At 40.6% G+C, this 27,365-nt stretch overlaps 1 protein-coding gene across 1 annotated transcript in view; it reads left to right on the forward strand.

Moving 5' to 3' along the window:
• Nucleotides 1-27,365, forward strand: part of Adamts9 (ADAM metallopeptidase with thrombospondin type 1 motif 9) — a 156,391-nt gene that overhangs the window by 68,507 nt on the left and 60,519 nt on the right. The window contains exons 23-28 of the mRNA XM_035448871.1: nt 2,452-2,571; nt 5,648-5,752; nt 5,920-6,087; nt 7,889-8,155; nt 10,378-10,539; nt 16,868-17,044. Of these exons, the coding sequence (XP_035304762.1) occupies nt 2,452-2,571; nt 5,648-5,752; nt 5,920-6,087; nt 7,889-8,155; nt 10,378-10,539; nt 16,868-17,044 (999 nt within the window). The remainder of the gene's footprint in view (nt 1-2,451; nt 2,572-5,647; nt 5,753-5,919; nt 6,088-7,888; nt 8,156-10,377; nt 10,540-16,867; nt 17,045-27,365) is intronic.

Consider the following 27,365-nt stretch of genomic DNA (forward strand, 5'->3'; position numbering starts at 1 on the left):
TTTTATATGTACTTAAAGCTAAGCTTTTCCATTCTTCACAAAGGTCATGTGATTTTTCATTGGATTTGAATGGACTCTAGATCAATTTGGAGGATATTGACAGTTTTAGCCATATTTTACAGTAAATACGTAATTTTTCAGTTTATTTAGGCCTTCTATCTCTTCTGCTTTCCTCTACAGATTTTATTGTACAAGTCTTTCACATTTATGATTACTTTTTTTTCCTTGCTTTTTATTCTTTGGGGTGTTACTATAAATGTGCTTACTTTCCTAATTTTCCTTTAGGTTATTTTGAGAATGTATAGAAACACATCTGATTTTTCTACTGTTATTATTACTTAGTTATAATACTTAGTTATTATTACTTATCCTGAAACTTATGGATTTGAGTGTTAGCTATAGTGATTTCTCTGCAGATTCTTTGGCATGTCTGTGTCTGTTGTGGTAACCCCTGTAGAAAGGCCAAGCTTGGCTTCTCTCTCTCTCTCCAATCTGCCTTTTACTTCTCTTTGGTTTTTTTTTTTTTTTTTTTTTTTTTTTTTCTCTAGCTAGACCTCCAGTATTCTCAGAATAGCAGAGGTGATAGGAGACATCCTTTTCACATTCCTGGCTTCAAGAGAAAGTCTCTCATTGAGTATGAAGCATAAAGAGAGGGCTTTTAGGTACTTTTTCACCATGTTAAGGAAGTGTCCTCTTACATGTTTTTTGGGTACATTTGCATGAAAGTTTTTGGGGTTTCTTTTTTTGTTTGTTTGTTTGTTTTAATTTTGCCAAGTGACTTCTTTTTATCAGTTGATATGATCATAGGTCTTTTTCAGGTATTTTTTCTTTCTGTTTTATGTACTTATGTAAATTATCTTTTAAATCACAAGCCAGCCTTGCATTCCTGTTGTAAATCCCACATGTCTATGACCCATACTATGTCATGGGGTTTGATTGCTAGTGTTGTCTTGAAATGTTTTGCATCTTTATCCTTTGCAAGAGATAGTTGTCTGTATTCTTCCCCCTTGCTTTTGATATTAAGATAATGCTGGCCCTGTGAGATAAATTCTCAAGAAATAATTAAAATTTGCATCAATATTCTTGCCTAGAATGCTCTTTGCAGTATTTTTTTTTTATAAGAGACAAGGTATTTAGTTCTTACATATTAGTACTGACCTTCTGGAAAATGATCCCTCCTCAAAATTTTGGAAGTGTTTGAAAAGGACTGATGTTAACCTTTCTTTAAATATTTAGTAACATTTACTTGGACTTTATTGGGATTTTTTTTATTATTGAGTTTTATTATTTTATTATTTTATTACTGGGATGATAAGTTTCCTGATGAGCACTGCTTTCACCATGTCTTACAGTTCTCTACCGTTTCTTTCATCTTTCTCTCCAGTGTTTTCTAATATCTCTGTGATTTTTTTCTCAGACATTTTACTTAAGAATTTCTCAGTTCCCACACATTGCTTCTGTAATTGCCCCATTCCATTGTTGTCAGAGAAGATATGTTACGATGTTATCTTTTAGATGATGTTATCTTTTAGATGATGTTATCTTTTAGATGATGTTGTTATCTTTTAGATGATGTTATCTTTTCGATGTACTGATACTTGCTGAGTGGCCTATATTGAAATGCCTCATGTGCATTGAGATGAAGGGAAAACATGGTTGGAAGAGCAAAAGTACCGTGCTACTTTGTTACCAATTTGGCAGCTTCTTTCTTCTTTAGCTATTCATCTACTTACTGCAAGGTTTAAAAGTTACTGTCATTAAATCTCCAGCTGCATCAACAGCAGACCTTTAACAGCTGACCTTTAACAGCTGTTGCTGGCTTAGTGAGCTCTTCAGTGCAGGGACTGATTCTACATCTTCTGCTGTCTTCCCCATAATGCCCCATCCCCATCCATGCCTTTTCTTGGCCTGGAACTCTGGCAGTGGCGCCTTGCAGCAGCTGTATTGGTCTCTGTATTACTCATATGCTGTGATATGTTTAACTAACTTTTGGCTGTTGCATATGTAGGTCCTTTCCAATATCTTGTCTCTTTCTTATAAATGATACTGCAAAGAGTGTCCTATGTAGAAACATTGGTTCAACTTTCAATTATTTCCTGAGGATTCTTTTCCAGAAATCAAAAGTCACAGAGGTCTACTAAACACCTGTGTTAACCAGGATCATCAAGTAGGTAGAGTGTACAGGGTATGAAAATTATGGATGTACTCCTTTCCCTGCTAGTGCTCATGGTCAAGTGTAATCCTGTTAGCAGACAGAAATAATTCTAAATGTCATTATAATAATGGCCCAATATAAATTGTATGAAGCAGTATTGCATAGTTTTACCTAATTTCTAGGTGTCAGCCCTCGGGTCCACTCTGATACAAGGACTTTTCTCTTACAGAATATTATGGGATGAGTACATGAAAGAAAAGGTTTGGTGAAATTTTTGTTTTGTTTCCTTCCCCCAGTGCAGTGTCACTTGTGGACAGGGATACCAGCTAAGGGCAGTGAAGTGCATCATTGGGACTTACATGTCAGTGGTAGATGACAATGACTGTAATGCAGCAACTAGGCCTACCGATACTCAGGTGAGTGTCCCATTTCAACTTAGCTAGTGGCTTTGGGCAGGAAAGGGTCAAAACATCTCACTAGCTCAGACCAAACCAAAGCATTTTCATAGAGATATCCACACACAGTACACCTGGGATGTTAAATTACTTATTCTCTACATTTAGAATCTAACTTTTTTCTGGCTTTGTCATTTTTGTTGGTTGGTTGGTTTGCTTAAGTATCTGTAGGTTAGAGTTGCATTCTCATTGACTAGCAAATATTAGTCAGTCTTATCCTGAACTTGGATGTCTTACATTATTTATTTGAAGACTCCGATAGTTCAGACATAAGTGCAAGAAGTGTGCTCGGCTCAAGCTAGTTCAGAGCAGCTCTCAAGACCCAACAGCAAATTTCAGAGAGGCCTGGTGAGCTGGAGGCTGCACGTGGTTTCTCTTAAAACTAGAAAATACTGGGGGCGGGGGCTGATAAATCCTCAAAACTCACCACTTAGAATTTTACTAGATGTCGAAGTTGCTTATGCTCACAATGTCACTGGCACCTGCATGTGTCTGTGGTGTACTGCTGAGAGTGTGTCCTCAGTACTGTTATCAAGGTCAAGTGCACGGCTTGGAAACTGGCATGTTGAAAGAGTGTGCAACACAGATACCAGCAGGTGCTGTAACTTAGAGCTTCATTTACTCTTGTCAGTTATTCCCAACCTAAGAAAGTGATAGAGAAAATTTAATAATTGGACGTTGTTTCACTGTGAACAACACCCAAAAGTGAATATTTGAAGATTTTTATCTGGTTCTGCAAAGAATAAGATCTCAGGCAGCCCAGCCTGGCTTCATTGTTTCTAGCCAAGGACAATCTTGAACTTCTGATCTACTTGCCATCTACCTCCTGGGTTGTGAGATTCCATACATGTGCCTCCCTGGTTTAAGCAGCCCTGCATATTAACCTAGAATTTCATGCATTCTAGCAAGGACATTACCCACTCAGCTACATCCCCACCCTCACCTCAAAGAGATCTTGCAAAGTTGTGGTTGGTGAGTCAGTTTGTAAGAAACATCTACATTTCACTTTCACCGTCCTCCTGACACCCAACCATTATAACTCAGTAACACACTTCAACTCTATTTATAGGCAATTATGCTCATCCTTTGGCAATAGGTTCAAAAGTTGAACAAAGTCTTTTATTAGCATTAAATGGCTATATGAAATTTGAGATAATTGTAGATTTTAATGACAGTTGTAAATTTTTTTGCTATGCATCATTTAACGCAGTAAAATTTCTGAATATACACACAAATACAAATATGTATGTAAATGTCTGTTTGTATGTGCAAACACACACACACACACACACACACACACACACACACACACGTACACATGCACGCAGGCATGCAGACATGTATGCATGAGTTTTTCCCCTCGTGAGAGTATACTGCTTAACAAGCCAGTTGTTCTGTGTGTGTCTTGATCTTGGTATCACTTATGACAAGAGAAGATTTGAATTTTCTTAGCAGATTTGATAACTGCTAAAGACAGATTTGTGCCAAGACTGTACTGAGAACTCATGTTTTGATAAAGATCTTACATAGCCAGTCAGTCAACTGCCTGCATGCTGGGCACCCTCGGTAGGGTGCCTTTCACCATGCGTCATTTGTGGATAAAGAATCACAAAGGATGAATTTGGAGATGGCTGATCATATTATTCTTGCTGATCAATTAACCTGACAAGTACTGTACCTGGATAAACATTTTTTCTTATAATTTTATTAAATTGTTCATATGACATCGGGGTGGGTACCAGGAATTGGCTCAGTTGGGCAAATTCTTGCTAAACAATCGTGAGAACCTGAGTTCGTTCCCCATATCCCTCTAAAAGCTGCCCGTGGTGCTGTGTATCTGTAACCCTGAGGTTGCAGGCAGAGATGGGTATATCCCTGGAACTCATGGGCCAGCAAGTATAGCCAATCAGTGAGCTTCACATTGTGTGAGAGATCCTGACTGGCCTCCACATGCGCTCTCTCTCTCTCTCTCTCTCTCTCTCTCTCTCTCTCTCTCTCTCTCTCACACACACACACACACACACACACACACACCATGTGGTCATTAGTCCCAAGAGAATGTCATTTCTTATATCAAGTGAAAACTTAGCAATTTCCTTAGAGATTCAAAACAGGATTTCTTACTCTCCTTCTAGAGTGTTCACTTGTCCATAGGCTTCCATGGCTGAAGCCTTTGGAAAACTTACTTGCTTTTCACAAAAGCCCCCTTTGGAGCACAAAGTAAAAGGTCAGGCATGGCGCCAGGTAGTAGAATTTTCACACCATGTGTGAGGTTTTCAGGCAAGGAAGCATCAGTGACCTTCAGTCTCAGGCCACCACACATTTGCTCCAGGTCAGCTGACTCTTGGGCCTTTGATAACTAAGTATCAAATCAAGGAGCATGGGGTGGGGGCCGGTAGGCAGCTCCTGAGGCTGAGAGTGATTATAAACAGGTGTGCTCTTTTCTTCTCCGCTCTGTAAATAACAGACTAGTACCCTTCCACAGATGACTGAGTTCACTACAGCAAGTCTCTCTGAATGACTGAGGGACATTATGTGAATTCCAACCATTGGCTTTCAGAAAATTCCTTTTATATCTACGGCTGACCTTCAGGACCCTGGGTGTTATCTTTAGGTGCCCTGGGAAAACAAGTTCATGATTAGCAAATTTTGATTAGGAAACTACCTGAAATGTGAGAACACAATTTAGCCTTGAGAAGTTTTAAACATTAACAGTTCATAGTTCGTAAATGTTATTCTACTCTTTCCAGACATGTGCGCTCCTTCACAATGTCCCCTCCCTTGTTCTATGAGCAGGTGAATAAACACGGCTTTAACCATCATTTAGTAGACCCTGCCCTGTGTTAAGGCCTCCAGAAAATGATTCAGACTGTATCCCTCTTTGCCATTGAAGAGTCTGGGGCTAAGAGAGGTCATGGGGATTGTCCAAACAGGCAGAAATCAGAGATTTCTTGGTGCGGTGTGCTTTCTTGCCATGACTATATATCTATAAACGTATGTTGCCTTGAAGGTCAATGTTTTCTCCTTTCACATGTAGGACTGTGAATTATCATCTTGTCACCCTCCCCTACCTGGTGTGGAACCAAGGAGAAGCACACACGGTGTGCCCAGAACCCAGTGGCGATTTGGCTCTTGGACTCCAGTAAGAAACAGACGAAGAGAAAAGTGGGGAGGCGTGCCGAGGAGGCAGCTATTCTCTGGCATGACTATAGAAAGGGGGCTAAGAACTGATAAGAAAGTGGGCTAAGTGAAAAACACTAAGCAACCATTCCAAATGACATGCCTGTGTCCTTTCTCTCCAACACCCAGTGCTCAGCCACTTGTGGAAAAGGTACCCGGATGAGATATGTCAGTTGTCGGGATGAGGACGGTTCTGTGGCTGATGAGAGTGCCTGTGCTACCTTACCTAAACCAGTAGCCAAGGAAGAATGCTCTGTGACACCCTGTGGACAGTGGAAGGCTCTAGACTGGAGCTCTGTAAGCCTGGATTTTGTGGGGTTGGGTAGGATTGGAAGATGGGGAGGATATTATGAATGGATTATATTTCAGAAATGGACTTGAGATTTAAATTATCCTGTTTCCATATATATGTACCTACTTAAGTATAAAAGAAATTTTAGTCAACTGTGCAAAGAATGCACATTTTAAAAATATCTAAATCAGTCTACTGTCTGCTTGAGTGCCTGTCCTCCTGGGCGGATTTCAAAGCTCAACCTGAAGAGCTCCGCCCGTCTGTAGTAGAATTACATGACCCAAATAGTGGCAAGGAGAGAAAGAGAGCTGGGGTTCTCTGACTTTGAGTCTGGTTGCTCATGCATCTGTGATCCCTCAAATGCAGGCATCCCTTGATTCCCTTTCAGGACTGCCATGGGGACCTTCTCGGTGCCATGAGTGGCACAGTGGCAGTGCCATGAGGCCAGTCTTCTAAACATACAAGCACCATCTGTGTGAGCTTTTATAAAAGCAGACAAAACTTCCCTTCCGCAGGCAACTTCTGTTATCGGCCCTTCGTCACGCCCAGAATCTAGGAGGTAGTTTAGGTTAGGTGAACAGGGGACGGCTGAGGAAAAAGAAGATTAGTATTGTAAAATATGTGCATGAAACATGGAATCCCAAAGCTATGGAGAAAGCCAGATCTAGTCATTTATTGGTGGCCTGATGTGGAGCGAATTAAAGTCTTTGAACCTCATTTTTCCTCTGCTCTTAAAAGAATGGGCTGAGGACACGGTTTGGTACAAAGAGCACTCTATGCCAGCATAAAGATCTGAGTTTAAATTCCCATCACCCATGTGAATGCTGGCCATGACAGGCATGCTGTAAACTCAGTGCTGGGGAGCAGAGATAAACAGATCCCAGTGGATCCCCAGAGCTTGCTGGCTAGCCAGCCTAGCTGAAAATTGAGAACTTCTGGTTTATGAGAGACACTGTCCCCAAGGTATAAGGCAAGGAACTATAGATGAACAACACTGGTCATGTTCCTCTGGTCTATACAAACACACACACACACACACACACACACACACCTCATACAAATGCACATACACACACACAAGTAAAATTGAAAATGTGAATAAAATTAAATTTAAAAAAACAAACAGGATGAATACCTATTTTATGACATTGCTGTTATGGTTGAGATTATATATGTTGAATGCTTAGCAGGAAAATAAGTAGTCAACAAATGATAAATAATCTCACTTTTATGCATGGAGTGGAGGAGAAAAGCATAATACTATCTGTGTGTTGCCACGGGTACTGCAGAAGACAGGATGCCCCTGAGACGGGAGGTTCTTGGCTTGTTCGAGTAGCTTTAGGTGCAGCATATGGACAATCAGAGAACAGCTAAGGAAGTAGCCAGAGGCTCCAAATCAAGGGCCTAGCAAATGAACAACAAGGAGTTTAGATGTTATTTTAAGTGAGCTGGGAAGTCACCAGAGGGATTCATGAGTTAAGTGGTAGTGGGTGGCATTTTGTCACTGGCAAACAACACATGTATGGGGAATGTCAAGTCCCAAGCAGAAGTCCAGCTGATCCTGGCAAGGAAAGTGAGGGTAGAAACAGTCGTGGCTGGATTTGGGTGTATTTTTGAATGCTACACTGGCAGCATTTCTTGGCAAAAGAGATATTGGTTAGGAACAAAAGAAAGCAGTCAAGGATGATTCTAAGACTTAAACTGGGCCCCTGAGAAAACGTTCAGCCACTTAAAGAAACATATATTCAAGAATGTAAGTCGGACTCCCAAGTGATAGCCCTTTCTCTTTCTGAATATTCAACATAGTGTTCTGTGACTTGTGGGCAAGGTAAGGCAACCCGCCAAGTGGTGTGTGTCAACTACAGCGACCATGTGATTGATCGGAGTGAGTGTGACCCAGATTATATCCCAGAGACTGACCAGGACTGTTCCATGGCACCATGCCCTCAATGGATCCCAAGCAGCGGCATTGTTCACCCATTTCAAAACGAGGACTTCCATCCCAGGATTGACAGCCCCAGCCGCACCCACGTGCTTGGAGGAAACCAGTGGAGAACTGGCCCCTGGGGAGCAGTGAGTATCCACTTTGCCTGCTTCTCCCCTACTTGAGACGCCCGGAGGAAAACAGACTAGAATTTCTTTTGAAGAAATTTTCCTTTGAAAGCTTATTGACACACATTTGCAGCCAAGCTGGGTGAACACAATGGCTTCAACTCAGTCCCAGAGAAGAGCTCCTTTGTAGTTGGAGGAGGGGGGTGTCACTTCTGGTGACAAGACTTGTTGAACTGGGTGGGGCAGACAGAATATACCCCGAGGAGAGGGAGCGGAGAAACTTTTCTGAAGAGGGATTCTTTTTCTGTTTCTTTCTTGCCCCCCTTTTAATGTTTATTTATTTGTGCCATGGAACGGTTGTGAAAATCAGAAATAGCTGGCTAGAGTTGGTTCTCTCCTTCCCCTGCACAGGCTCTGGCAGTGAGCACATTTAATGCGATGAGCTATCTCCCAGACTGAAAGGGAGTTCTTAATGGAGGCAGGTGTCCTTTCCTCTGTAAGCCTTGGTTTCCTCAGCTGCAAAACAATGACAAGGTTAAGTCTTGCTTTCTACAGTTTCAAAAGTTAAATGAGATGGTTGCAGGAAAGTGCTCTGTGTTTCACCGGCTGTAGGATGGAACCCAGAACTACTAACAGTGTCTTTATCACAGCCCTTATCACTGTCCTTCCAACTATGACAGGCCCTGAAAAAGAATGTCAAAAGGAAAAGCTACATTTGGATGTTTTAAACTGTTGTGCTGGAAATTTTTTTTTTTCAAAACTGCATTGTGGAATACTGAAACACTTGGCGGCATTCCAAAGGCAAAGGGTGACAACAGATTCTGGTAGCCACGTAATTAGAGGGGGTACGCTGGCCACTCAGGCTCTCGTTAGCTTTTCACTTTTAGTGTCCTTCTACGACTACTAATTGTGTTAAATTATTTCTGGGCTAAAAGGAATTAGAAGTCTGTCGCTCCCCACAGTGAGTGTAAATGCGGTGGAAATACTGGCCTGTGAGTCGTGATTGGATTCTGTTTGGACCCCTCAGTGTGGCTGTTGGCTTCCTGTGAGCCAGCCCTGTCACCTTCTCATCTCCTCCTCTCCTGTTTGCTACCAGTTTCCTGGTTAGGAAAGCTTCCAGTTCTAAAAACTGAAGGATGATGAGGAGTGTGTGTCACAGTCTTTCTTGGTTGAAAAAAAAAATTCATAGTTCACATGTGTATATTTGGTGATGCCATGAAAGTTTGTTGTTGTTGTTGTTTGGTTTAGTGTGGGGTTTTGTTTCATGGTTGAGTGCTATTTTCATTTAAATCCGTTTATAGGGAAGATGTATTTGTTTCAGGTTGAATGATTCTGCCCTGAGACAGTCCCCAATCAAGGAAGGTTAGTTGAGGAAAATTGCATTACTTTGGAGACTCGATGAGTATAAGCTTGCCAATTTCATAGCCAGGGTCATAATGGAGGGAGCTGGAAAATGCACTAGGTTAAAGTGGCAAAGAATGTATGGAAAGAGAAACACTCCACCTGTAGACTCATAGGAGAGCTATGAGAAGTGTATGTGGGAAACCAACTGAAATGCAAACAGTAGCCTTTCAAGAACATTCCACTGAAATGGGCTGGAGAGAGATTTGTGGTGATGGAATTCAATTGAGTTCATTGAGGAAGTGAAAAGCAAATAAAACTCATCTTACTAGCATCAGCCATTGAAATATAGGTTCTTGTAAACAGAGGGAAAGGTATTATTCACCTACTAGAAAGTAATGTCTAAATGACATCCTGTGGGACCTTAGTAGAGTTATTGAATGAGTTGGTGTGGAAGTTTAATTTCCACAACTGGCCATTCATTAAGTGTGAGTTAACCTCTATGGTGAAGGAGACTCAAACATTGATTCCAAAGGAGCTCTTGACAATCCGAAAAAGTGTTCGAAAACTGTGGTATCCCTTGACACTTGTGTCCCTCTCAGAAATGTAGACAAGACACAGGTGGGCAATGAACAGGGCTGCAGGGGACTCTAAACACATTACTCATTAGGGCTGAATACCTATTGACAGCCTGGAGAATGGTAAGAGAAGCCCCTCCCTATGGTCCAGACAATTGCATGTGTGTCCAAAGTGAACAATCCCACCATGGGGAAGTGCCCAAGTGTCCATACACTCCCCACTGTATATGAGGACTTGAAAGCTGTCTCTGTCTTTCAGCCAGCTGGTTTATGTCTGGGAATGAGGCAGGTGGTGCTGAGGATAAATCTGTTGTCTGTGCTTAGTGTTCTAGTACCTGTGCTGGAGGTTCCCAGAGGCGAGTTGTGGTGTGTCAGGATGAAAACGGATACCCTGCCACTGACTGTGTAGAGAGAATCAAACCTGATGAGCAAAGAGCCTGTGAATCTGGCCCGTGTCCCCAATGGGCTTACGGCAGCTGGGGAGAGGTAAGAGCACACCATTTGTCTATCTGTCCTTTGTTGGCTGGCTGCTATTTTTTAATATTTTATATTTTGGACCTAGATCTAGGAGGAGCTTCCAGATCTGGGATTTCCTAGGAGACCGCTGTTAATTCTACCCTGCTTCTTAAAGGCACTTACTACTAACAAGAGAAAGCTTGAATGTGTAGGGAGAGCAGAATGACAAAAGACTGCATAAACCCGGTCTAAGTTGTTTATTAGTTAAACTCTGATGAGTAAGAAATTAATGCTTATAAGGATGGAAATCACATGCTAAAGTAGCCCATAAGAGTCTTGCCACTTCTGTTAGAGCTTTGAGTGCACTCGTTTTCATGGCAGAGTGCCTTCCAAGATTTCAAATTCCTCATGAAAACAGAATGGGTGTTATTCCTATCACAGATGACATTAAATGAATGAGGAGGTGTATATCTTCCTGTTCTCCTCTAGTGATTTCTTTGACTGTTAGCTTTGTAAAATTGCCCACTTTGCCTGACAAAAAGTAACACAGTGTTTGGAGTGCATAATAATAGGTCCAGCCGGACAGTGGTGGTGGGCACCTTTAATCCCAGCACTGGGGAGACAGAGGCAGGTAGATCTCTGTGAGTTCCAGGCCAGCCTGGTCTACAGAGTGAATGCCCAGGACAGGTTTTAAAGCTACACAGAGAAACCCTACCTCAAAAAGAAAAAAAAATGTCTATTTCCTGACTCTGTGTGTGTGTGTGTGTGTGTGTGTGTGTGTGTGTGTGTGTGTGTGTGTGTGTGTGTGATTTTGTTTGTTTGTTTTAAGATCTAATTACATCATTTTTCTCTTTCCTCCAGGCCTTCCCATGCACCCCCTTGTTCTTTCTCAAATTCATGGTCTCTGTTTCATATATGTATCCTAAATATGTAACTACAACCTGCCTGCTCCATACATTACTACTCAAACGTATGTGATTTCAGGGATGACCACTTGCTATTGGATGACTAATTTGGGTGCTCTTCCCTGGGGAAGACTGTTTCTCCTGCTTTCAACATTCACTAGTTGCCTATAGTTCTTTTTCAGGGGTTGGAGTCCTGGGAAGGTTCCCTTCATGTTAGCATGCCTATTGGTGCCATCCTTGTTCAGGGTGTGTTCGGGCAGCCCTGTTGATGAGACTTCATATGTGTAGCTTCTCTGACAGAGATGAAATCTCACAGCAGACACCCTGTTCTTCTGGCCACTGCAATCTTTTCATTGCTCTTCCAGTCTGATCCCTGAGCCTTAGGTGCATAAGCTGTGTTGTAGCTGTGTTAGCTAGGGCTGGGCACCACATGGCCACTTGTTCCCTGCATTTTGATTGGTTGTGGTTTTCTGTAATGATTGCAAAGACGTATTTCTCTGATGGTGGGTATAAGAATAAATATTTAGAATGAAGTTAGAAATTATGCTGGGACCCAGCGGTGGTGGCACATGCCTTTAATCCCAGCACTTGAGAGGTAAAGACAGGTGCATCTCAGGGAGTTCAAGGCCAGCCTGGTCTACAGAGTGCCAGGACAGTCAGGGCTGTTACACAGAGAAACCCTGTCTCAAAAAACAAAAACACCACCTAAATATGCTGGTTTAGTAAAGTAATAGTTGTAGGTTCTCCTCCAAGACCACAAATTCAGTAGCCTCAGGTAGCTGGCTATGTTTTCAATGCCAAGCATGATTTCCCTCTTATTGAATAGACCTTAAGTCCAATTAGAGAGCTTTTGGTTAGCTCCAAGGTGTGCATGACACTACTGCACCCTTGGGGATATTGTCATGCTGGATATTTTTTAGTACATAGGCACCATGGCTGGGTACAACTATTGGTTACTTTCCTCATTTGGAAGCTTGCATGGCACCTTCTGGTACCATGAAACTAGTCCTCGGGGAGAATACTTTGAGGTCAAACCATCTCAGATCCTCTGGATCCTGTTTCTGAAGTACATGGTTCAGCAATGGAACTTACCTTCCTTCTCTGGGAGGCAACTAATGGCAACAACAATAGCCTATTTTTTGAGAGTCTCTTGGACAACTCCAACCAACAACTCAAAAGAAGGCTTCTCACACCTAGTGTTGGGTTGCTGTTGGATAGCTCATAGCTCTTTGAGAGAGCATTGTTGGCCTGGACAATATATGTAACTATGTATGTATATGTATACACAGACTTATGAGTATTGTATGTAATGTTAGGTAGATAGATAATGTTGTGATTCCTTATGACTTTTCCAGACATTGCTACTATTTTTCTTAACCTCCTCTCCACTTCTTTATCTACCTCCTCTCCCCCTAATTAAAGAATCCCCTTGGTTCCCATTCTCTCTTCAAATCAACTTGTACACTGTTATTCCCCTTTCTAATGCTTCCCCCAAACTCCATGGCCCCTTTTAAGAAATGCAGATGAGAGAGAACAAGTGACATTTGTCCCTCTGGGTCTGGGCTACTCTTTTCCTTTCCTAGTTTCCTAGATGATCTTTCCTAGTTTCATCCATTTACTGAAAATTTCACAATTTAATTTTGCTTTACAGCTGAATGATATTCCAGAGTGTATATACCACATGTCATTATCCACTGTAGGTTGAAGGACTATTAGGTCATTTCCATTTCCTACCTATTATGAGTAGAGCTGCAATGAACACAACCAAGGAAGTGTCTGAGTAGTAGGATGTCCAGTCCTTTGGACATATGTCAACAAGTGGTATAGCTGGGTCATGTGGTAGATTAATTTTTAGTTTTCTGAGGATTTTCCACACTGATTTCCATCTGGGTCAGTTTGCAATCCCACCAACAGTGAGGGAGAGTTCCCTTTCCCTCAAATGCCCTCCAGCCTTTGCTGTCAGTTGGTTGATTGGTCTTTGCCATTCTAACTGGGATAAAATGAAATCTCAGCATTGTTTTGATTTTCATTTCTCTAATTGCTAGGGATGGTGAACACTTTTTGGGATATTTCTTAGCCATTTTTCTTTCCTTTTTTAAAGAACTTTGTTGAGATACCAAGCCTATTTTTTTTAAGTGAGTCATTTTATTTTAACTTTTTTTTTGTACATTGAGTTCTTCGTGCACTCTGGATATTAATTCTTTGTCAGATGTATAGCTGGCAAAGATTCTTTCCCACTCTGTGGGATTTCTCTTTGCTTCACTGGTTGTTTCCTTAGCTGTACAGAGCTTTTTAGTCTTATGAGTTCTCACTTGCCAGTTGTTGGCCTCAATTTCTGGGCAAATTGGGTTCTATTCAGAGATAACATATGCTCATTGCCTATGTTTCCTCTAGTCTTTTCCATACTTTAGGTTTCATAATTATGTCTTTGGCCCAATTGGAGTTAGTTTCCTGTGCAAGATGATAGATATGGGTCTAATTTCATTTTTCTTCATAAGGACATCCAGTTTCCCCAGCACCATTTGTTGAAGATGCTTTCTTTTCTCATATCTATATCTATCTATCTCTCTCTCTCTCTCTCTCTATATATATATATATATATATATATGTATATGTATAGATATAGATATAGTGTGTGTGTGTATGGAATCTTTGTCAAATATTACATATTAGATGACTATAGTTCAGTGTATTCATATTTAGGCATTCAATTTTGTTCCATTGGTCTATATGTCTGTTTTTGCATCAGTACTTCTATCCTCATGACATTGTTTTGTTTTGTTTTGTTTTTTAAATTTGACACAAGCTGGAGCTACCTGAGAAAAGGAAATTGAGAACATGCGTTAAAAAGATTGTTTTGTAGGCAAACGTGTAGAACATTTTCTTAATTAGTAATTGATGTTGGAGTGCCCAACCCATTCTAAGTGGTGCCATTCCTGGGCAGGTGGTCCTGGGCTACATAAGAAAGAAAAGTAGAATAAGCAATCGAGAGAAAGCTATGGCGTCTGCATTAGTTCCTGCCTCCAGGTCTGTGCCCTAAATAAGTTCACATCCTGAGTTCCCTCATTGATGGGCTGTTACCTGGAAGTGTAATATGAAATGAATCTTTGTTGCTTTGGGTCATGGTGTTTTATCACAGCAATAAGAAAATTTAAAGCAAGTATCATATTGTTTTGACTAGTGTGGTTCTGAAATATAATTTCAGGTCTAGAATGGTAGTCTTTCCAGCATTGTCCTTTTTGCTAAGGATTGTGTTTGCTATCCAGGGTCTATTTGTGGTAACAAGATTTTTTAAATTTCTTTGAAGAATTAGATGGTGGTTTTGACTGCAATTGCAATGCATAGAATCTGTAAATAACTTTTGACAGGATGGTAATTTTCACAGTACTAATTCTGTCAATCCATGAACATGGTAAGGTTATGTCTTCCATTTTCTAGCGTCTTTTCCTGTCTTCTCCTTCAGAGATTTAAAGTGTTCATTGTAGAAGTTCTTTACCTCCTGGTTAAGTTTAGTCCTAGATATTTTATTTTTCTTGAGGCTATTGTGAATGGAAGTGTGTCCATGATCTCTTCCTACGTATGCCTGGAGTTTGATGGACATGCAAGCTAGGGTATGACTATTTCAGGACACTGGATGTGGAACTTTGGCTACATCTGGGAAGTTGAGGAGGGTGCATGGAGGGAAAGATCAGGCAGTCTCACCCAGCTAGACCCTGGTTCAGAATGTGCAGAATCTGGCTTGACCTAGCTATGAGCTTTATCATTTTCATGATATTAACAAGTAACATAAATTTAGTCCAATTTTTATATCACTTTATATCCATAAGCTGGAGGAGTAACAGTACCATGTTACATGACTAACATGTAACCTTCAATCAAGTGATACTGTAAAAATACAATAAATAGAAACTTATTTTATTATTAGCAAGAATGATATGCATTAGTAGTAGTGTTGGGCATTTTGAGCTCTGGTTAAGTGAATATTTACGCTACTCAAAATCTCTCTTGATGGTTGAATCTCTACGCTACTCAAAATCTCTCTTGATGGTTGAATCTATAAGAAAAGCACACACTTAAGGCTTACTGGGTTGTTCTGTCCTGACTGTTTACCAAATGAAGCCTGAAAATTAACACCTGGAAGACCACAGTACCAAGAGGAAGAAATAAGACATAGGAGATGATGGACTCATTAGTCCACATTCTTGTGTCTTACCATTTTATACACATAACCTAGAAGACAGGCCATTGACCCAGGAATTTTTTGTTGTTGACTTTCACTCATGTTCTGGGCAGTGATACTGAGGGAAAGTGGGGGAGAGGGGCTTTGAGACTCCTGTGACATGAGTCTTCCTAACACTCTGTGCAGCTTTGTCCTGTGGGATCCATAATTAGGCTTCTGTAGTTGGATCCCAGCCAGAGTGAGTCCATGCCTTTGCTGGGATGCTCTCTGTTATCACAGACTGACTGGTCTAAGTGCTGTGGGAGAGCCAGCCTTGACACAGCAGGGACACTAAATGTCTGTGTTCCTGGATATGAGTGCAGTCACACTGTCCAAGAAACACAACTTGTTCCTGTCTCACAAATGTGAATCCTGCCAGGAGTCAGAACTTCAGCTAGCACCCATTCCCATCATATTGTTTATTCATCCTAATGGACAGTTGTACTTGTCCTGGGGTTTGAAGAGAGCTAAACAGCTTTGCATCATAATTGGGATAAGAGAATCGGCAAAGGTCCGTCCATGACAGCTTCATAGAAGTTACTGGAACATGTGGTATTGTGTAAAATTTGGTTCTTGGATTAAATCCTTGGCAACATTTAAAAATAAAACTTGAAGTTGGGCCTGGCTGCTCATCTCTATAATCCCAGCACCCAGGAGCCTCAGACAGGAGACCAGTCTGGATTACAGTGAGTCCCAGACTAGCCTAGACTGTGTAGTGAAATATTTTCTCCAAACAAAAACAAACAGAAACCAAGGAAAGGAATTATCAACTACAATAAAATAAAATAAAATAAAATAAAATAAAATAAAATAAAATGGGCCAACTCTTTATCTCTTTTACTTGATATTGAGTAGTTTCTGGTTATTTATTTATTTACTAGTTTTTATATGCCTCCAAGAATGTTATCTTAGCTACTGGTTAATGGATCAAGATTGATTACATTAACTTCCCATGCTTTGTTTTATACATGAGGCAAGTAATTGTGTTCTCAGCCTGATGAGGTGAGCTATATAAAAGTCCTTATTACAGATATAAAGGAAGCCCTCACTGAGGGATACTTAATGTTCACAGGAACCATGGTCCATTGGCTGTATCATCGTTGGCAATTTGCCTTGGCTCCGTCTGTCAGACTTAGGCTGCCCAAAGCTATAATAAAGTATAGCCAAGAAAAGTCTCCTGTGGGGAAATAGAATTTGCACAAAATAACTGTAGCCTTCTTTGTCCCTCTTCCAGTGTACCAAACTGTGTGGTGGAGGCATTCGGACAAGACTGGTGGTCTGTCAGCGGGCCAACGGTGACCGGTTCCCAGATCTGAGCTGTGAAGTTCTTGACAAGCCTCCAGACCGTGAGCAGTGCAACACCCAAGCATGCCCACAAGACGCTGCATGGAGTACTGGCCCTTGGAGCTCGGTACGGACCTAATACTTCATGTTTGTTACCCAAACTCTCAAACAGTGTTCTGAGTATTCTGGGGTATGCCTTCATAGCCAAGAACTGTCATATGCATGAAAGCACCCAAGGTACTTCGGCCTATTACTTTCTCCCTAATTATGGCACAGAATTAACACTGTATGACGCTGCCAAGGTGACTTTATAGAATCCAAATACCTCATGCAGGAATGGTGCCAAGAAGTAGCTTCCTTTGCCTAGAAGAGCTATATGTATGTACATTGATAATGATGTAGAGAAACAGCTCAAAAGTAATTAATCTCTGCTTTCTAAGCTGTGGTAGCTCTGGCTAATGAAGCAAGGTCCCTGCTTACTGAGGCCAATGCAATTTTTTCCTTCAGCTACTATCCTTTGCTTCTGTGAGGCTTGGATATACCTTAGCACAATCAACATAAAGTCTATACTCAACAATAAATAAATAGACTAGCCATTTTGAAAATATAGGTGACCAGCCTTGTAAACAATGGCCTGATACCTTTTGAGGTATCTGGAATCTCTTCCCTGCCCCCAGACAGGAAGTCCATCTGAGACCAGCTTTTCCTTTGCTCTGAAGTTTTCCTTAGCCATCAGCTGTCATGGCGAGGCAGGTTTGCCACTATAAATACTATACAAACATCTCCGGCAGCTCTTAGCAAACAGATGGATTAACCGTGTCAATACAATACCTTGGCTAAGCTGTGACAGAAATTATGGAGCCAGTAGGTCTGATGTGTCAAAGCACAGCAAATATTCCTAAAAATGCATTTATTGCAAAGAAGCTGAAATTAATATTATATAGAGTCATTTCCAGGAGCCCCTTTTTATTCAGTCTTGTCTTGGATGGTCTTACTCATTCCTGGGGCCAGGTGAAGAGCAGATTAACTGAAATAGCATGATTGACACCCAGTGATGCTTCTCAAAGTCAAGGTTTTCGGCATCCGTGGCTGCTGCAGGGTTGGTTCTAGTTTCTCTTTCTGAAACATTCTCTCAGTATATTCCCCTATTGATAATTTAATGGCTTAAATCTTTAAATATAAGCCGTTGATTGTTTTAATTGAAAACACGGGGCATATTTAATATTGCTATTCTTCTTGGGACTACATACAATTTTCTAAGCTATCAGAGAGGAAGAAAGGAGAGGGAAAGTTCTGTGCTCTAGCATACACAGATGTGGATTTTAAAGCTAGCTTTACTGCCTGTGTGATCTCATAAAGTGCTTGTTAGATTGACTTGTAGATTTCAATTCTTCTACTGTCTTAAGAGAAAGGGCCACTTTTGCAAGGCTTTTAAACTGCAATTGTTTTTAAAAGAACTGAATCAAAAGAATTTTGTTTAAGTAGATAGACAATCAAAATATATTAATTTTATGTATATGTGAGAGAGCAATCATTAGGACTCTTACTATAGGATTTTGATTATTTTATGTTTATTTGCATGGATGCTTTGGTATAATGTCTTGAGATGTTACATTTCAGCATACCTCAATGACTCCTGTTTCTAGCCATAAAGTCTTTTTTATGGTGCTTTCCCATTGTAACTACAGTGAAGTTAACAAGTATACAAAAGACAAAAGTGCATTTGAGGTGCTAACATCTTGCTTCCAATAGAAAGCAGCTTAGACTAACCAGAGGCCAGGGTGGCAACGACTCCTCCAGCAGGTTGCTTTTGCTCCCAGGGACTCCCACACATAGACACTGTCATATCACAACGCAACTAGTGTTATGTGACACAGCCAAGGTCAAGCAGAGACAGCTTACGTCAACACTGCCTACAAGGGAGTACTATTTGAGAAAGAAACCCAAAATCATTGTTGTCACAGCTCCCAGAGCCTCCAATGAAACTTCTTTTAATCTAATATTCAAACAACACTTTTAGAGAAACTGTTGGGTCTGGCTCATGTCATTGCAGATTTATGGCTCACAATTATAACCCTGGATGCAGTGACTCACAACTGTGACCCCGCACTTAGGAGACTGAGTCATGAGGGTCACCTATAGATGGTGCCATAATAAGCTCCAGGCCAGCCAGAGCTACAAGAAAGAAAAAAAAAAAAAAGAAAGGAAAAGAAAAAAAATGATGATTGAGAAAAACATCCTACACAATTTTCTTTTCTGAACTTTTAAAAATAATGTCCCTGGACCTTTGCTTGTCTGTGAAGCAGTGTTCTTCAACTCTGTTGAACTATTGAGCCCATCCTAAAAGCATAGTGGATAATAAATACCCCTATGTCCCATGACAAATGAGACAAATTGGAAAAAGGACTCTATATTGTCAAGGTGAAGCGAGAAATGCCTTACAAATCAGGAACCTTCTAAACTGAGCCAATCCGTTAGAGGAAGAAAGTGGTGTCCCTGTCACTGCCCCATACCCAGGGTAGCTTGGTGGCGTTTCTCTTTGCCTTGCCCTGTATTTCTGTTCACTGATCCTCTTGTAGATGGCAGTTCTTCTCTACAGAAAGTGCTTGGTTGAGTGTTTTCATGACAACTCAGAATGTATTCTCTGAGCCTTTGAGACCTATGCTTATGGACCTGAATAATGAGAGCTTATGAGCTTGCAACGGAGCTGCTATGCTTTTGTTTCAGCCTGGCAAACTTAAGAATTTGTGTCTACCTCATTTTCATATCACACTGTTCAGTTTCTATAGGTAGAGAGAGAAAAATGTTTGACATCAGTGTTTTACAACCTCATTTTATCGAAGAAAAAAGATTATAAATATCACAATCGTATTTTCTGAAAATAGTTTTAAGCAGCCACATTTACATATTTCTGATATTTTGAGTGGTACAGATTTATATGTCTTTATATAATAAAAGCATATTTATTTTTCCATGTTATTTAATTTCGTAAGCAATGTTTAAAAACTAGCGTGTGTGAGTAGACTATGAAGGCAAATAGGCTATGTGAATTACAAGTGAATGTATGTTTCTTTTGATTTAAATATATACATATATTTTAATTTTGTAAACTCTCTCTATCGCCTTCCCCCAACACTGAGTAGCCATGTATTAAACTTCATGTCATTGGCTAGACTAAAGTGTGCATTTTGAAAGGTTACTTTAAAGAATTCTGAATCAGAAATGAGTTCTATAAACAAAAATTTGTGAGGCTTAACATTGTGTTGGGTAGCTTTTTCTTTTCTAATAATGTCTTGATTTACTGAGTTTCAACTATGAAATCAAAAAGCTCTGTTTATTGAATTTGAAGATAATGGTAAAACATACCCAGAAGACAAATAAAGGTGGCTAGAAGAGAAGATGCTGAGACAAACCACTGCTGTATTCACATAGGAGTACACCTGGGCCTCTGTCCAAACAACAGCAGAACGCCTCCATTTGTCACTTATTTGTTCACCTTCAATATGCCTCAGAAAGAACTTATTATTAAAGAAAAATAAATATTATAAAAATATTATAAAAAAGGTGGAAGTTTGAAGACAGCCTTCCCTTTGCCAAAATATATGTCCAGGTGATAATGACTTGTTCCAATCTTCATTTCATCCCACTGTTTATAGTAGTACTTACACACAAAAGATCCAAAATGTGGGGGAACCCTTGGATGAGTTAGAGGCTTATAAAGATATGACAAAAATAGCACTGCAAAGTAGATGATGATAACCATAGCTAACCTTATTAGTCATGTGTGTGTTGGTGCCAGCCTTTTTGCTATCCCGTGAGGGGACCACTGTTACACCACATTGCATGTGGCTATAATCTGCCTTAGTGACAAGACCTTTCGTGGCATGTGCCAACTCTATTAACCCTATTTTGGGAGACATAAACAGGTTATGTTCAATGAGTTATAGGACTTTTGTTAAGAGATTTCTAAAATTCAAATACCACCCACCCTGAACAAGGCTAAGCTGATTCTGACATTACTCGTTTGAGTCCAACAACAGAAAATCCTAAATTATTGGTGCTATTGGCAAATTCCCATAACCAGAAGTCCCAGAAATGTCATGTAAACTGTCTTAAGGTAGGCATTGTCAGAACAACTCTTTCTTTCATAATCAAGATATGTTTTTTGGACAGAGTAGGATGATCATGTAAAATTTCAACCATGAAAAAAATGCAATTAAATATAAAAATTTAAGTGATAATTTTACTAAATTAACACATGTCCTAAGCATATTACTAGCACTTTTAAAAATGAAATTTCCTCATACCTGGTTTTGTTTTGAGGCAACATCTTGAAAGAGCCTAGGATGGCCTTGAACTTCTGCTCCTCTTGCTCAACCTGAGCTGGATAGTTATTGTTTTGTTTTGTTTTTTTATTATTATTATTCAAAAGATGATGACATATGAAATCACATTTTCACTCAGTTCGAAATAGATTAAGACTATCTACAAAACACCCCTGTCCGGTGCGTTTAGAGCCATCAGAGTGCTTGTCTACATCTACTTATTGAAGACAAAACTCAACAGACTGTAAATACTGTTTTTATGCTTATGGTGACTGCATCTATATCACCTCTTTTGACAGCTATTTCATCGCATCTTTGGACAGCTGTTTCATTACACCTTTTGACAGCTTGTTCAGGGTGGCTTAGCAGATTTCTCTTCTTCTGTATTTAAAAAGTCTGGAGATGGGAGGATGTGCTCTCAGGGGAAGCTGTCTCCTCAGCCTGACTCAGGAGTTGTCTGACCATTGAGGAGAAGGATGAAAACACTGGAATGTGGAGGGGGAAGTAGGGGTTGCATCCAAGAGTAATTGGCTGGGAGGGGATCCTGGACGTTAGCAAAGGCTTTTCCAGAAGGTTTGTCTTGTGGAAGAATGTGAAGGAGTAAAGATGTCACCTAGTTCCCTTCCAAATAAAAGCCATCCATTTCCCAGCAAATCTTTTCAGGGTGCCTACTGTGGGTTGGGTCCTGTTACACATACCTACAGATACAGCAAGGGACAAGCCAGAGTTGACCTAAACAAAGGACAAAGGGAAATTTTAGCAGGAAATGGAGAAAGCCAAACTCCTGTAATCAAGTACCCCGACACTTCTTTGGCTGGCAGCTCCGCCAGTTAAAAATGAAAGGACAAATGGCTGCTAGAACCCACGCCTTCACTGTTGCTGAGAATGTTCGCTCAATAAATAAAATTAGCAATTCTTTTAGATGTGAAGTTGTCCTATCATTTTTAAATAGACACCCAACACTGTGGAAACAGAAACTTAGTTGTTGTTTTGGTTTTTTTTTTGTTTTTTTTTTTTTAATCCTGGCCTAAAATCTGCCCACATTAGATCCCAAATGTGGCCAATTGGTCTGAGACCCAGGATCTGTGGAGGACCTGGCTTCCTGCCTTTTCCTTGCTAGAACTAAGAGACTCCTTCTGGGAAGTTGTGATCTAAGGACACATATCCCCTTTGTTATCCAATAGAGACCAATAAAAAAATCTGGAGCGTGTGGATTGAGCCCTGTCTTCCCTGGTTTTTTACTGCTCTCTTGTAGTGGAATTATTGTTGTGAACAATTTGAAAACCATTGCTTCCCTTTCCAGAAGTTTGTAAAATAGAAAATTGGCAGCTGAAGCAGATGTGTACAGTTGGTAGTAAAGAAGACAGCTCACATCGACTTAGTCCAAAGCCCATCATTCCTGTCCAGATCTTCACCCCATTGTTCCTCTGTGGAAGAAGTTATGCCTTGATCCACAATCTGATAGCAGTGAGGAAGTGAGGAAGATATTCTGTGTTGCTGGTTTCCAATATGAAACTGATTAGTAACTTGTTGTCAATACCAGACATATACATTGGACCTGGTAGTACAGGCCTGTAATCCCAGCAACGAGGAAGTCTGAGGCAGGAGAATCCCAAGTTCAAGACCTTGGCTACCAGTAAATTGAAGGTCAGCCTGGACAGCTTAGCCACACCTTGTCTCAAAGTTTTCTCAAAAGGTTAAAAAGCAGTTATGGGTGTATACACAACTCAGTGGCAAAGCATGTACTAGCTGGGACCAGGCTTGCCATTCCCCCAAACAAATCCTAAACATGCATAATGTAAACAATGGACAGGAAGCCTCATTTTTAAGGGTATTGGTTTATAAATCTACTAATCATAGTCACCCTAAATTTTAAACAGCTTCCTGTAGCTGGTGGCTACCAACATGATGGACAACCGGCAACAGTGCATATTTGACAATTCATTATAAACTAGCCAAAACTCAAATTCATGAAAATAAAGTTGGAGGAAACTCTTGTGTCAGCACTGAGAGGCCCCTACATAGTACATCCCCATAATTAGCATTCTCTAGCCCTTCTTGTGGTTTGTACTTTTGTTTTATAAAACATCGGTGGGCCACAGCTGGGCATTAGAGAAAAGCAGGGTAAATGTAAAGACAGCCGGTCAGAACCAGCTGTCCTGGGAGGACTAACTCCAGCTTTTCATTGTCAAAGCAGCTGTTGAAACAAACTCTCCTCTTCTGTGTGCGAGCATTCAAGTTCATAGTTGGCTGTACGATCACTTAAAGAGAAAGATGTTTACGTGTGCAATGGGGTGGAAGGGCAAGCCCTGGTTGAAGCCTTTCGGGAGAAGGCGAAAATTGAAAGCACCAGGTAGAATCTGTAATTCCAAGAGAGCATTGTCTCTTTGAAGGGAAAACCTTAGGAAGACAGCTTTTTCATATTCACTGAACCCAGTAGGTGACATTGAGCAGATTAGCTTTGCAGGACTCCATTTCAAAGACACATCGGGAGATTCCCAAGCGGTGCTGATCTCTCCTCCTCCTCCTTTGTTATCATTACCTCTGCAAGCCCCATCCTCTGTGGTGTTAAGAAAACCTCCATGGGTCCATGCACAGTTGAAGAGCCCCCTTCCCCCACCCCATGCAAAAGCATTCCCTTTTAATTGACTCATGAGGCCCTCAATTAATTCTCATTCTCAGTGGCCAGACATAGAATCCTGCACACACACATTTTAGGGTGACACCCTGAATTAAGATGCCATCCAGAGGGTGGGCCATGATATGGAAGTACTTAATCAGTCTTACGCTCTTTCTCAGATCATCTAAATACTAAAACAAGAAAAGATTCAAGGCGTTTTGCCCCTAAGCCGCTTCCTACACTTGTTAAAAAAAAAATCAGAGCACTTAGTCATCCAGAAATAACTTGATATCTTAACTGATCAGGAAAAGACAAAATGATCATAGCCTGTATCAAGGAGAAGGCTGACATTGGTAGTTGGGGGAGGGGGCTGAAGGGATGAGGGAGGTATTAATATTGGTGGCGAAGGGACTCTAGATGTGGTGGTAAGGGGGATTATACATTTTTTCTGTATATTTGAACGTTTACAAAATACGTTATTCTTAAACACTTATCTAAAAAATACTTATCTAAAAAAAATTCAGATTGACTTTTCCTTCACAAGGGGGTAAAGAGTAGATCTGGATTTATTTCAAGGCATTAAACTTTTGGATAAATTTTAGGGAGCTGTTTGTAATCACACTTAGGCCCTGCAATGACAAAAAGATGGGGTGTTGCCCCTGGCACCCAGGATGTGGTCTTGCCTGTCTTCCTTGATTTTCTCTTTCTGCTCTCCCTTCCTTGCTGCATCATTCCTCCTGCCCTGAGCACCTGAAATAAAAGGCCTTTGGGCATCTGAAAATTGTACCTTTTATGTCTTCCTTCCCCAGGGAAATAAATCCCAGCTTTCTTCCAATACAGTCCCTGCTTTCAAAGTCTAATAAATAACACAGCCCTACCACTGTAAGCCACCCCTACCCAAAGTCTAAGTTCCTTGAAAAACAAAAGACTTTTTCCAAAACCATGTGCTGTTTGTTTTCTTTGAGCTTAGTCAAAAGCCCTCCCCCAGCCAGCTTACCTATTTCTGCAGTTCTGTATGCAGGACACTGATAAAGCCATGCTCCCTTCTTCATGGTTGCCTTGAATTAGATGTGACCTATCTAAGAACCCCTTAGGTGGCCAGTAGGCAGCTGATGTCAGGGGGGACCGCTGTCCCCTAGAGCTTGGTACTGTAATTAAAATCTTGTTAAATGTTTTGCAAGGAATTGTGTGCTGTACAAGGCATGTTCTTTATAGAGCAAGGCTCTCAGACTTGCTAACCCAAGTCCCTAACTTTGCAGGAGTGATATCCAAATGACTCTATAACCTTCATTTATCAAGAATGCTTGTGCCCCTACCCCCTCAACATCTATTCAGATCAAGCCAGTTCAGGGAACTTAAAACCTTAGGATAAATCAGTGATTCTCACGTGTGGCTGATTTTATCCCTCAATCAACCTTTAAGCAAAGTCCAGGAGATACTTTCAGAAGTTACTTCTGGGAATGGAGGTTCTCCTGACATCAAGCAGTTGAAGCAGGGAAGGTATTAGTCATCAGGCAAAGATAGGATAGCGCAACAAAATTTTACCTCACCCAGTACCTCAAAAGAGTGCTAAAGTTGAAAGGTCTGGCAAAAAGGAGTCCTTCCCATTGAAAGTCTGTGGACTGATGGAAGAGCTGTTGGAAATTCCTCTATAGAGAGGTGACATTCCTGTTAAACAGCTTTCTGAAATCCTAGGAAGTCATCTGTATCTGTCAACTCCCAACAAGGTTTGCCAAGAATAAGCTGAATGTAGAAAAATGATCCAGAAAGTAGATTATCTAGCCATACTATGAATTTGCAAGCCAGCAAAGAGTGCCACATATCCCAGAGGGCACACAGGGGTAGGGGTTAGTATAAATGTGGAGTGATGTGATGAGGCCCATTACGGTGAGAGAAATTTCACATGGCAATTCTAGCTTGAGTAATCACCGTTTTAAACAAAACAGTGATAGTACAGATGGGATATTCCTCAGCATTCCAAGACATTTGATATAGTTCTTATCTGATTCTTTTTAATTAGATGTTTCAGCAATGACAGAACCTTTCCCCTTGTAAGAGCCCAGCAGCATTTAGTATCTGGTGAAGTTTGGATGTCACATGTGAATATGTAGGTTACTGTTTTGGAAATTTTTTTCCAAAGTAAGATTAATTCTAGTGAGCATTTTGTCTGGGAAATGGGTGAGTACATTCTGATTAGGAGCTAAGACAGTAGTTCTTAGAGCAATCTATATATTTTAAATAAGTGTGAACTAGACTTTCCCCAACTTGATGCTTGAGACCAGATGACTCCTTCCTGGCGTGGGGGGGGGGGCGGCATTGGAGGATGCTTAGCAGCTTCCTTGGCCTCTACCTACCCCATGCCTATCACATACCCTCTACACTGTAATAACCAAAACTGTCTTCACACATCACCAAATGATGGGCTGGATGAGGATGACAAAATAACCTGCCCTATAAATTTATTGATTTCTCTCTGCAGGATTTGGCTTTTCATACTTTTATGAGCATTGGGTCAGTGACCCTCAACATTTCCAAAATATACTTGATACAAAATGCCTACTTTTACGTCAATAAAGTCTTTGAGGTTGGGCAAGTGTTTTCTTTCTCTTCTCTGGGAAGAGAAAGGTTGTTTTGCACAGATGACTAAGTTTTCACTATTGTGTGACCTTGGAACATTGATTATTTCTCAGTTGTTTTTTTTAACCCATTGGAGGAAATTATTCAAAGAGTCAGCTATTCAAGATGTATGACATTGACTTGGCTTTTCTGTACTTGACTTTCTGGGAAAGCAAGCTTCTGAGCTCCACTCCTACAGATGAACACGTTTTTCTCTTTGTAAATCATTGCTGCTTTAGCAGATGGCAAATTCTATATATCCTCACCTCACCCGTGCCACAAATACTGACAAATAGACTCAGAATGGAAGGTGTAATTCTGAGATCTTAGAGGCAGAGAACATTGTACATCATGGATTTCTTGGATCCAAAAGGAAAATCTTATTTCTTCTCTTTAAAGAAGTCCAAACATGACCAAACCTCTAGACTCTCAAATGCCTATTGTTTGATGATGTGTCTTGACATTGCTGACTACACAGTTCACACTTAAGAACTATACAAATGCGTTACAGAAATATCAGAGGGGCTAGAAAGATAGCTCTGTGGTTAAGAGCTCTTGCTGCTTTTCCAGAGAACCTGAGTTTGGTTCCCAGAACCTAAGTGAAGCAGCTCACAGCTTCCTGTAACTCTAGCTTTGGGGGATCCAACAACTTCTATTAGTCTTCATAGTCACAGGCAAACAGTTGGCACACATGCATATAAACATGCATACATACACATTAATAAAAATCTAAAAATAAATTTTCATGAAAATAATCACACACACACACACACACACACACACACACACACACACACACACACACACACACATTCCCTTATATTTTCAGTAAATTTGTGGTTTTATGTTGGGCCACATTCACCATTGTTCTCAGCTACATGGGGTCC

Source organism: Cricetulus griseus, chromosome 8 (genome assembly GCF_003668045.3).
Source record: "Cricetulus griseus strain 17A/GY chromosome 8, alternate assembly CriGri-PICRH-1.0, whole genome shotgun sequence".
NCBI lineage: Eukaryota > Metazoa > Chordata > Mammalia > Rodentia > Cricetidae > Cricetulus > Cricetulus griseus.